The following is a 12,005-nucleotide window of genomic DNA, read 5'->3' as shown; positions in this document are numbered from 1 at the left end:
TTGCTACTTCCAGCAGCCTCTCTTTTTATATACTGTCCAGGTTCACTTTTCTTTATGATAAGATACATATTGTTCACAGGATGCCATTGCACGTGAAAACTTCCAGGAATTTCTATCCTTAAATGGGCACCTCCTTGGGCGGCAACCATTTCCAGACATTGTACAGCTGGGTCTGTGTCAACCAGAAAGTTCAGAAGTCTATCGTCAAGCAAAACTAAAAGCTCAGCAAGAAGTTGAGAAAGGATCATTTTATGTGGAATGGATGTAAGCAGATGCATTTTTACCTATGAATAATATTTTGTCCAAATCAACCCCCCAAAATATAAATGTCTATACAGTTTTTGCCCCAGTGCTGTACAGAAGTTTTTGTGCATGCATGATTTATAAAAGTTGAGCAGAAACCAGCAGTGTTTGCCTTTTGATGTGCAAAATGTATCAGTCCAATCCCTGTTATTTCCAGGTAGGGCTGGGAAAGACCTCTGTTTGAAACTCCTAGGGAGCCACTGCCTGTTAATGTATACTTAGCTAGATGCACCAAGGATTTAACTGAGTACAAGGCAGCTTACAATGCTCCTGTGTGTGGCGATGAAACATGCATCTTTTTGTATTGTCAGCTGGGCTCTTAGTTAAAATGCAAACAAATATAATTCAAATACAGTGTCCTGTTGTGAACTTAAAGAGCAACTAGATGATGATGATGTGGAAGGAAATTAAAGTTATGTTGGAAATTGATGAAATTTGCAAGGCAGTTTTGAAATAATAACCTGTTGATGAAGAAACAATATGTGTGTTAAAAGAACAATAAATACTTCAGTGAGTGACTATTCTTCCAAAAATAAAATTTGGTAATATATATTGTTGCCTGAAATATGTTTAAAATTTATCCCCAGAAATATACAAACTAAAATATTGTGTGTTTTTTATAATATAGAAATAAAAAATCCATGAAGAACATGTACCGTTTGGTTGTGCGTCCACATACAGATGCTGTTTACCATGCTTGTTTTTCCCAGGATAGACAAAGAATAGCTTCATGTGGAGCTGATAAAATGCTGCAGGTAAGATACATTTGGGTATATTTTTAGCTGGTTTGCTTAAAATGAATCACAATTAACATTAGCCATGATTTTTTGGTTTGGATGACACAGCAAGCTATTGTTAAGCTAAAACAGAAGTCAATGCTTCTGAACTCTATCTTGAGCATGCAAGCTCTAGTTTAATTGCTGCTATTTTGTGCCATGCTAAATTAGCAGTACCTTAACCTGTGGCCTTCCAGAAGCTGCTGGACTACAACTCCTATAATTCTTGGTCATTGACAATACTGGCATAGCCTGATAGGAATTGTAATTCAACAACATCTGGAGAGCTGCAGGTTAGCCTCCCCAGTGCTAAACTATGGTTCAGCATGACATGCAAGCACAGCCAGTGTATACTACACACAGGCTTTGCTGGGAATCATATGTTCTCCCCTCTCCTTCCATCTGGCTGGGAGAAGGACATAGTCTGCTTCACTTTTTAAGCTTTGGCTGTTTGCTTCCTCCAGTAGCCACACATTTCACCCTAGTTTGAGGAGCTTTCGTACACTCCATGTTGATTAAGTCCTCCAGCAATATGAGAAAAAGCTGTTCGACAGTGGAATTTGCTGCCAAGGAGTGTGGTGGAGTCTCCTTCTTTGGAGGTCTTTAAGCAGAGGCTTGACAACCATATGTCAGGAGTGCTCTGATGGTGTTTCCTGCTTGGCAGGGGGTTGGACTCGATGGCCCTTGTGGTCTCTTCCAACTCTATGATTCTATGATTCTATGAAAGAACTGTTGGTTCCTATCTGAATAGTTAAAGGTAAAAGGACCCCTGACCATTAGGTCCAGTCGTGGGCGACTCGGGTTGCGGTGCTCATCTCACTTTATTGGCTGAGGGAGTCGGCATACAGCTTCCGGGTCATGTGGCCAGCATGACTAAGCCACTTCTGGTGAACCAGGGCAGCACACGGAAACGCCGTTTACCTTCCCGCCGGAGCAGTACCTATTTATCTACTTGCATTTTGACGTGCTTTCAAACTGCTAGGTTGGCAGGAGCAGGGACCGAGCAACGGGAGCTCACCCCATCATGGGGATTCGAACCACCGAACCACTTGATCGGCAAGTCCTAGGCTCTGTGCTTTAACCCACAGCACCACCTGCATCTGAATGGTAGTTCTGTGTTAATTGACAAAGCTCCTCAGGCCCTCACCTCTAGCTTCTTGGCTGCTTTCAAATTACTTAAATTTATTCTAGGTATGTACATAATTGTTTCTTGTTAGGGAAATAAATATCTTTTTCTCTTCTTTGTCTTTCTGGGTCTTGTTGAAACAACCAGTTCGAGCCTGGCAAGGATACAAACTGGATTCATGGAGCTGCCTGCTTCCCTCTAGTTTTCTTTCCTGCCTCTGACCACAGGGTGGCACTGTTACCCATGCCAATGAGTTTTTCCAGCCACACAGTACAACCATTTTTGAAAAAAGAAGAAATTTCTATGGAATATATTGGTGTTCATTTAATATTGCTGAACATCTTTCCTCTTCCTTCCACCCTTTTCCTTTTAAACTAATAAAAGTTCAGTTATGCGGACAGTGCAGCTGGTAAAAGAATAACACAACAGTCCTAAAATCTATGTTTAAAATAGTTTAAACTTAATGTATGATTTCATAAGTATCTGTGATATTGCATTTGTAGGTGTTTAAAGCTGGAAGTGGAGAAAAACTTTTGGAAGTGAAAGCTCATGACGATGAAGTGCTGTGTTGCACCTTTTCAGCAGATGACAGATTTGTTGCCACTTGTTCAGCAGATAGAAAAGTAAAAGTAAGCAAATGATGACATATCAGTTATCCTCCTTTGAACCTATACAGCTATTTACATTTCTGGCTGTAGTTAACTGAGAAATTCATACATTTTAAATAACTTGGATGGGTTAGATCAAACTACTTTTACAAATATTTCTTCCATGAATGGAACGCTAAGTTTGAAATTAGCCCAGTATTTTTATTGTATCTTCTATATATAGAAACTTCTGTATTATTATTTATTATATTTATCTATTGCCCTTCATCTGAAGATCTTATGGCGGTTCACAAAATAAAAATATAGACTTAAAGCACAAAATAGTTAAAACAAAAACAAAACAATAACCCCACTCCCACAAACACATTTAAAAAGGCACAGAATATTAATCAGCCAAAGGCCTGGTTGAAGAAGAACATTCTCACCTGGAGCCTGGGGACAGCAGTCCACAAACAGGGAGCCACTGCAGAAAACAGAACTATAGGTCCTTCTGTCTTTCCAAAAGGAAAGCATTAGATGAGGCAGGAGGAACCTGTGGCCCACCAGATGCTTTTGGACTCCCAACTTTCATGAGCTACAGACAGCATGACTAATAGTGAGAGATAATGGAGGATCACAAGTGAGACTGGCTTCCAAGTAAGCGTGCTTAGGATTAGAACTTTAGTTGCTGCTCTTTGAATCTGTTCTAGCATGAATGGATCCTTTTGAAACATGGATAAGTAAAGCCATGTGTAGCATTTTAGAAGAGACCTCATCAGGAACTTACCGAAAGATATCAGTGCTTAATGTATTTAAATTTATTTTAACTTTTCCTTCAGGCATATCTACCCTCACACGGTAGTTTACAAGATAAATCTTTAAACAAATAGTATACACTAGTGCTCCAAATTTTTAAAATCGCATTGACACTTCCCTGTCTCTACTAGACATGTTTTGCCTGAGCATCAGCTTAGACATGATGGTGACAGATGTATACTTTTAGAGTACAAGCTGGCATTTTCAAGATAGCATACAAGATGTGGCTTTTCTCCCCAAACTCTCTATTGCTTTGTTCTGGTGATTTCTCAGACTGGAAGTCCTTTCTTCTCTGAGAGAAAAGAAAGTATGAGGAGGTGATGGGACGTGAGGGTGTTCTATTCCCAGCCATCACATTTCTCTGTGTTAAATCAGCATGATGTGTTCCAACAAGTCATGCTGCTGTCACATCTAGTTACACTAATATATGTAGGAACTTAATTTGCCCTGTTTGTGGCTGGATTTTGCCCACAGTCAGTTTCTGATCAACAAATATAAGAAGATATTGCTCCCCCTTTGTAGTTTATTTTATGCTGGCATTTACTACATTTTTGTACTCCTTTTTTCCCCTCTAAGAAAGTTTAGTTGGGCTACATGGTCCTTCTTCCACCCATTCCCTCCCATCTTATTCTTACCACAACCCCATGATAACGGCTTAGGTGGTGAGATATGACTGGATCAAGGTAACCCATTGAGCTTCATGACTGATTGAAGCCAGGATTTGATCTCCCCTGTTGCTGTCATTTCCCACACCTAGAAAATAACAAAATTACTTTGTTTTTATACTTAGTGCTTTGGATTTTCATTCCATTTGTATTTCAGTGTATTATTTATATTTATAATGCCTTCTAGGTTCTCCGCAAATTCCATCTGTACAATTCCCGTACATCTCCTTCAGGAAGGGGCAAACTTTAGGGTGGGAGGGAGAGACATTCATTGCAGACTTTGCTGTTGAATAGAAAGGAAATGAGCCTGTTTGAAAGCTAGGCAGGAAAAGGACTCAGGACTACCTTGAATGACCCACCCCCAAGCCATCCCATGATTGGGCCGTTTAAATTTAAACATGGTCTGCTACTGGCCAAGCCAATTTGAATTTCATGGACTTTCCCAGCATCCCACAAAGCCAATGAGGGAGATATTTCGGTTGTGCAAGTGCAAAAGGATCCCACCCCCCCCACCCCCGCCTATGGCCACACCAGGCTATAACCGCTGCTGCCTGGCAAGCCAGTAAGCAGGTTCTGCAACTCATTCTGATTACTCTATGGTAAATCTCAGTTAACTCTCAGCATCTTAAAAAGCAGAGACATCATCTTGCCAACAAAGGTCCGTATAGTTAAAGCTATGGTTTTACCAGTAGTGATGTATGGAAGTGAGAGCTGGACCATAAAGAAGGCTGATCGCTGAAGAATTGATGCTTTTGAATTATGGTGCTGCAGGAGACTCTTGAGAGTCCCATGGACTGCAAGAAGATCAAACCTATCCATTCTTAAGGAAATCAGCCCTGAGTGCTCACTGGAAGTACAGATCCTGAAGCTGAGACTCCAATACTTTGGCCACCTCATGAGAAGAGAAGACTCTGGAAAAGACCCTGGTGTTGGAAAGATGGAGGGCACAAGGAGAAGGGGACGACAGAGGACAAGATGGTTGGATAGTGTTCTCAAAGCTACCAGCATGAGTTTGACCAAACTGCGGGAGGCAGTGGAAGACAGGAGTGCCTGGCGTGCTCTGGTTCATGGGTTCATGAAGAGTCGGACACGACTAAACGACTAAACAACAACAACAACTGTTGGTTATCCAAATCACAGTAGCATGCTTAAAATTCTTTTTTCAACTATTCTCCACTATCATTGAAATGTGGAGATCTCAGGAAACCTACTGCGTGCACAAAAAATGTTTTAGAAAGCTTTGCCAAGTGTCCAGATGAATGTTTGATTAGAGTGTATATATTTGAAAAATATTTCAAAACACTTATTTAAAATTTTTATTATTATTTAAAATTACTTGTAGGTCTGGAATTCAAGAACAGGCCAGCTTGTGTGTGTGTTTGAAGAACATGCAGAGCAGGTCAACTGCTGCCAGTTTAACAATACAAATCACCGCCCATTTCTATTGGCTACATGTTCAAATGACACTTTTGTCAAAGTAAGTAAGTAAAAAATACGGAATTCATATTTATAGTTACACTTACTTTACAGTTGTAATTTGTACACTTTCTCATTCTGTGGTGGTGAGAGTATCCATGGAAATTTATCTCAGATCTGCAGACTTGGTATCCCTTACCTTAGCCACTGGAGGCCACCTGGATTCTGCATGATTACTGGCTTTGTTAGAGTAGGAGAAGAAATTACAGACTTGCTTCCTTATGTCCATTACTCTCCGGTTCCAAGTTTCCTGTAGAAGTCACTGATAGGCTTTCATGCTTGGACTGCACATTAATTACATATCCAGTTCCTTCCTACTTGCCATGTATACTTTTGTAATAAATTGTTTTCAACCAGGATATCTGAAGGATCTCTTGTATATGAGCCTACCTGTTCTCATTGATTGTCAGGGGAGGCTACTCCAGGCTGCTCTCCAGGCTTGCAGTGGTGAAACACCTGGGAAGAGAACTTATTAGCAGTGGCACCCAGGCTATAGAACTCTGCCTGAGGACACTCAAATACTTCCTGACTTCAGATATCATGTTAAAAATAGTATTGGTCAGATAATATGTTTGTTCAAGGCATTCTCTAAAACAATGAAGGTAATAAAATGAAGTAGTTTGGCTTCTGTATTTGATTTGTATATACTTTCATTGATTTAATAGTGTCTGTCCTATATTACCATTTGTAAAATGTTTCACATATATACTTTGCTGCTGGCCTTTGGGGTTCAATTAGGGAGAAAAGGTTACTTTATTAAATACGTGCATGCATGCATATGCATATTGCTGCTTCTGAACATCTTACTTTCTTGCTGCTTGCTCCAGCAATCCTTAATTCATGTTGGATGGGCTTTAAGGAACTCTCACACTGCTTCCTGTCTTATCTGCAAATCTGTCTCATATTTTGAGACTTCTTTTTATATGTCATTTTTTTTATGTACTTAGGGGTTGAGGTGCTGTATATAAGGGTAGGCAGACAGATTTAAGGGAATGAAATGCACTAACAGAATAGGGTCTGTAACTTCACTCTCTGAAACAAAATACTGTACTCTAAAACTGCAAAACAGTTTGTGGTAAGGAAATTCGGAAAGTTCATACTGAAAATTGCAAGCAGCATTCCCCCCCCCCCAAAAAAAAATCGTAGTGGTGGCCATTTTGAGGATAGAAAGTGAATCAACCACTTTTTTATGCAGAAACTCAAATGTTTTTTACTCTATTCCCCCCCCCCCAAAACCCCAATTCTTATATGCAGCTCTGGGATTTGAACAAGAAACAGTGTCGTAATACACTGTTTGGTCACAGTAGTTCTGTTACTCACTGCAGATTTTCACCGGATGATAAGTATGTGGCTAGTTGCTCAGCAGATGGAACTTTAAAGGTATGCTTTGGAAACTTTGACTTCTAGTACTTAAAGCCAGATTCAATAACCTTTTGATTTTGTAGTCCAGGAATTACATGCTTTTCAAAAGCAGAGATTGCAATCCTGCACTGTGGCCATGAATTCTTAGCCAATGGGGGCATAGTTTCACTCTGTGTTGCACACTTGTAAGAAAACCCAGCTGGAGAGAAGCTAAGACAGTTAAGTGCTAAAGCAGGTATTACTGGTTGAGATAAAGGACCAATTCACCCTCCTTTTCTCTTCCAACAAACAGGATAACCATAAGCTGTAAACAAGATTTGTTATTGATTTGCAGCTTGTGGTTTGTCTGGATAGAGCAGAACCACAAGCCCAGGTTTGGACAACATGCTAAGCCAGCTTTGTGTGGTATTGCAGTACAGTGGTACCTTGGGTTAAGTACTTAATTCGTTCCGGAGGTCCATTCTTAACCTGAAACTGTTCTTAACCTGAAGCACCACTTTAGCTAATGGGACCTCCTGCTGCCGCTGCACCGCCGGAGCACGATTTCTGTTCTCATCCTGAAGCAAAGTTCTTAACCTGAAGCACTATTTCTGGGTTAGTGGAGTCTGTAACCTGAAGTGTCTGTAACCTGAAGCGTATGTAACTTGAGGTACCACTGTAAAAGTAACTGGGGAGGAGTGAAACAGCCACAGTGTCCTCAGGAGCCTGCATGTTAACTGTAAGTCATGGAATGGTAGTCAAGATAAGTTCTACTCAGAGTAGACCCATTGAAATTAATGAGCCTAAGTCATGTCCATTAGTTTATTGAAGTCTACTCTGAATATCTCTTGTAGTATTCCTACGGGGGAGAGACTTTGCTCATGGTAGGAGCTCTGTATTACTCTCATGTAGTCTCATACACATGTGTCACTATAGCATTCTTCATTTTTCATTCTTGCCTCGTTTATGTTTCTGAAGCAGATTACGTTGAGAGGTAATGATGGCATTTTATAACTAAAAGACATTTGAAATTTACATTGAAAAGCTTATAAATATAGATGTCCCTGTTATTCACAAATACCTTGCACTTGAAAAAAATAGTATTAGGTATTCTCAAACAAAAAGCATTTCTGAGCTCTGTTCATTATTTGGCAATATTTCAGATATAAATCAACCCAAATATAAAATGTCTGACATTAATTTAGTTGCTTGATTTTAATATGCTGCGATTTTTTAAAATATACTTCTAATTCCACAAGCAGACAGTTGACTTTAATGTCTATAGATCACTGGAGAGAGCAAATTGTTTTGTTAGCAGCTGTAATTGGATATGAATAAATACCTTTGCAAAATGAAATTTTACAAATCACTAGTTAGCATTAATTTTGTCTTCTACTCACATTTATTTTTTAAATGCTTAATATATTGTATTTCTTTTTAAAGCTTTGGTATGCACATTCGGCAAATGAACTGAAAACTATTGACATAGGAGACTGCTTTAGAAATGTGGATGACTACCAGGATGATGTGGAAGTCTTAGTGAAGTGTTGCTCCTGGTCATCTAATGGAACTACAGTGTTGGTGGCAGCGAAAAACAGGCTTTTTGTAAGTACTTAAGTATGTCAGTAATGACTTCTTTCCTCTGAGTCAACATCTTGTTTTCCATTTGTGTTTATTTTTAAAATTGAGCAGGAGAGCAATAGTGAAAGAGAAGAGAACAACAGAAACATAGGGAATGCATCATTTGTGCTTAGACTTCATGGTGCAGAGCCTTCAACCAAGCGCTGGTCTCCGACCAGAAGTTATTTCAGTGCAGTGCAGCATCCTATGTTCTGTGCACACACTTTCTCACACATGCACACACTTACTTTTCAAAGGGACTTATCAAAGGACTTTTCCAAGTTGCCTCTGCTGAGCTGCAGTTTTGTCCCACAAGGAATGGCTCTTTTGCCATTGTTCTCTTCCCTATTGTAGTTTTGATGTCAACAAGCGAGTGTACAGTCCTGCCATCTCACAGGATCTGAACTGCAGTTAAGAGATGATTTTTGTTATGTTGGAAACAGTCAAATACATTTTTTGCCATACTTGTACTAAATTGCTCAGAGAACATATATAGTAGTAGCGCATTCACAGACTTCGAAAGGATCATTCTATTTTTGTTAAGTTATCAGCAAGAAGGCATGAATAAATTGTATTGATTTATAGAATGTTAAACTCTCTTTGAGCGGAGTATAAGTTGGAGTTAGGAAAATAACTCCAAAAGATTTTGGTAGTGTTCCACCAAGTTCGATGAACATAGAGAGTGGAATTGTTGTAGGTTAGAAGATGGGATTTTAATGATTTTTAAATATAACACACATAAAATTAAAATTGTAAGCAGTGTTTTGAAGTGCATACACTCAAACTGGTTTGGAGATAATATTGGTGTAATAATACTTTTTATTCAAGTTTTCATCATTCAGCCTTTTAATTATAGTTTACAGAAATAGTGTTATTTTTGGGGATAGTTGTAAAACACTGAATCTGTTAAACATTCTATTATATAATTGGCTATCAATTTCCTTATTATTATTATTATTATTATTATTATTATTTATTTATACCCCACCCATCTGGCTGGGTTTCCCCAGCCACTCTAGGGAATGCTAAGATGTCAGTCTGCATCTGTATTGGAAGTACATTTTTAATTTTTATATATGTAGTTGTTGTTTTTTAACTGTTCTATTTGTTTTATAATTGCATATTTTATTGCTGCAAGGCACCCTGACACCTTATGGGGAAGGGCGGATAAAAATTTAATAAAATAAAGTTGGTTCTCTAGCAGTCTATATCCTGTTGAAAGAAATAAGTAACTATATTTTTGGTGTTTAAACTCTTGTCAATGATGTTGTTGTATAAAGACATATTTATGTAAAATCATGTGACATTTAAGATTGCTGTTTAATATGGCTATTATGTTTACAGCTTTTTGACGTTAAGACCAGTGATTTGTTGACAGAGGTTCTTATAAGCCATCACAGCACTATTCAGTACTGTGACTTTTGTCCCAACAGCCAGATGGTTGCAGTTGCTTTATCACATTATTCTGTTGAGGTAAGTCACTATATTTAAAAAAATGTAAGTAAATCCTTTCCATTCTTCATATTTCCTCTTGCTCTGGTGGTTAGCTTCAGAATGGGAAGAGGTCATCACTTAGTGGTAGATTACAGGTTTTGCATGCAGAAGATCCAAGGTTTAATCCCTGGCACCTCTAGAAAGACCTGGGAAAAACAGAGCAGCTGCCCATCAGAATAAATGGAATTGAGCTAGGTGACCCAAGGCAATATTAGGAAGCTATAATGTTAACCTTTGTGTGGAATTGGGCTCATCTGGCCAAATTGAGCTAATTCAAATTGATCATCTTTTTGCCAAAAGCTGTTCTGCTGTTAAGACTATCACTTAAGCTCTACCTTTCATCAACGACTTACTTTCATCAAAACCAAGATACACATGACTGCTGTTAAATTTTGATCAAAGATCTGTAATATGCCTCAGTGTCGCCTTCCTAATCCATTACCAGTAGAGCCCTGGGAGTTATGGCAGTACTCATAGGAAAAGCCATAGGTATTGTCCGTGTTCTAAAGTCTCACTGTTCAGCAAGTGAGTTTGACCTTTCTGAATCACCCCCTTAGCATAGAATGATGAAAGAATCCCTCTATCGCTGCTTAATGGAATCTTTTTGAGGATGGATTTTTCTAGTATAGTCTGCATTTTTCAAAGGCTCATCTGGTCGGTGAGCTCAGTCCCACTTTAAAGTTTGGCAGTCATCCTTGAATTGAACATTTTTAAGAGCAGGAAATTCCTGTTGCCTCTACATAGCTGTGTATGCATAAAAATACCATGCAGTCCTGAAAGTAAAGCACATTGAACACAGTGGGGTTGACTTCTGAGCAATCATGCATAGGATTCCACTGATTTGATTGGTGGGATACTCAGGTAACACAATAATTTCACTTGATTCAGCTATGTGTCCATCTAGTTGAGGCTAATCAATAGTTAACTGGGTTTTACTGGTCACATCATTCTCTCATTTATCTCAGTGATCTTTTATCGGTGTTCTGAATCCTCTACCAATTTCAGCAAAAGAAAAATAAACTTTTATATAATCATCATGTAGAGTGCCAGTTTAAATCAGTAATCTGCATATTTTAACAATAAAATGAATTACTCCGATATCTTAAATCAAAACAGTGACATTTAATAGAATCTTCTACTAGAAAAATGGTCAGCCACTGCACTCTTCATTCACTATGTTTCTGCAAACAAATACCAAAACAATTCAGAGCTAATTTGCTTCTGTCCGCTTGGTCATGTAATAGTATTCAATAGTGGCCATGAGATGCAGCTTGTAAGCATGTCTTAATATAGCAACTTTGAAATAGTGAGGCAGATAGCAGGAATATTTTGTTTCTCTTTTGAAAATCTCATATATGTATGTTAATGCGGATTTTCCCAAATGAAGTCTCATTCACAGATGGATAAAGACACTAACTCTAAACTAAGCACACTTTGATTAAAAGTGAATAGATGTCCCAAACTGCTACCAAAACTGCAAATAATTAGTTTGTTCTGAATTTGATTTAGATATGGAATATTGAATCCTCTTCCAAAATTGCTGACTGCCGAGGACATATGAGTTGGGTCCATTCTGTGACATTTTCACTTGATGGGTCATTATTTCTCACTTCTTCTGATGACCAGACAATAAGGGTGAGCTTATTCTTTTTCAAATATTTGCTGGGAATTGTGTTTCTTTAATAAAGCAAGATTTAGCTTTCCCATCCAGTCATAGACTCCCAAGATCTGGGTATTTATTTATTATGAGTTGAGTCAAACGATGAATTGTAACAATCAAAGCATTCATGAAACTTTGGCA

The 12,005-nt window shown here is 38.5% G+C and overlaps 1 protein-coding gene across 2 annotated transcripts in view; it reads left to right on the top strand.

The window, feature by feature from the left end:
• APAF1 (apoptotic peptidase activating factor 1) overlaps window positions 1-12,005 on the top strand; it is a 38,731-nt gene that overhangs the window by 14,494 nt on the left and 12,232 nt on the right. For both annotated transcript variants that reach the window (XM_081878214.1, XM_081878215.1), the window contains exons 13-20: window positions 80-264; window positions 932-1,058; window positions 2,709-2,834; window positions 5,616-5,750; window positions 7,004-7,129; window positions 8,534-8,695; window positions 10,055-10,183; window positions 11,714-11,839. In XM_081878214.1, coding sequence (XP_081734340.1) covers window positions 80-264; window positions 932-1,058; window positions 2,709-2,834; window positions 5,616-5,750; window positions 7,004-7,129; window positions 8,534-8,695; window positions 10,055-10,183; window positions 11,714-11,839 — 1,116 coding nt within the window. The remainder of the gene's footprint in view (window positions 1-79; window positions 265-931; window positions 1,059-2,708; window positions 2,835-5,615; window positions 5,751-7,003; window positions 7,130-8,533; window positions 8,696-10,054; window positions 10,184-11,713; window positions 11,840-12,005) is intronic.

Source organism: Podarcis erhardii, assembly GCF_964252035.2.
Source record: "Podarcis erhardii genome assembly, chromosome: 10".
Taxonomy (NCBI): Eukaryota; Metazoa; Chordata; class Lepidosauria; order Squamata; family Lacertidae; genus Podarcis; species Podarcis erhardii.
Note: the sequence above shows the minus strand (reverse complement) of the source record. Positions and strands in the feature narration are given on the sequence as shown.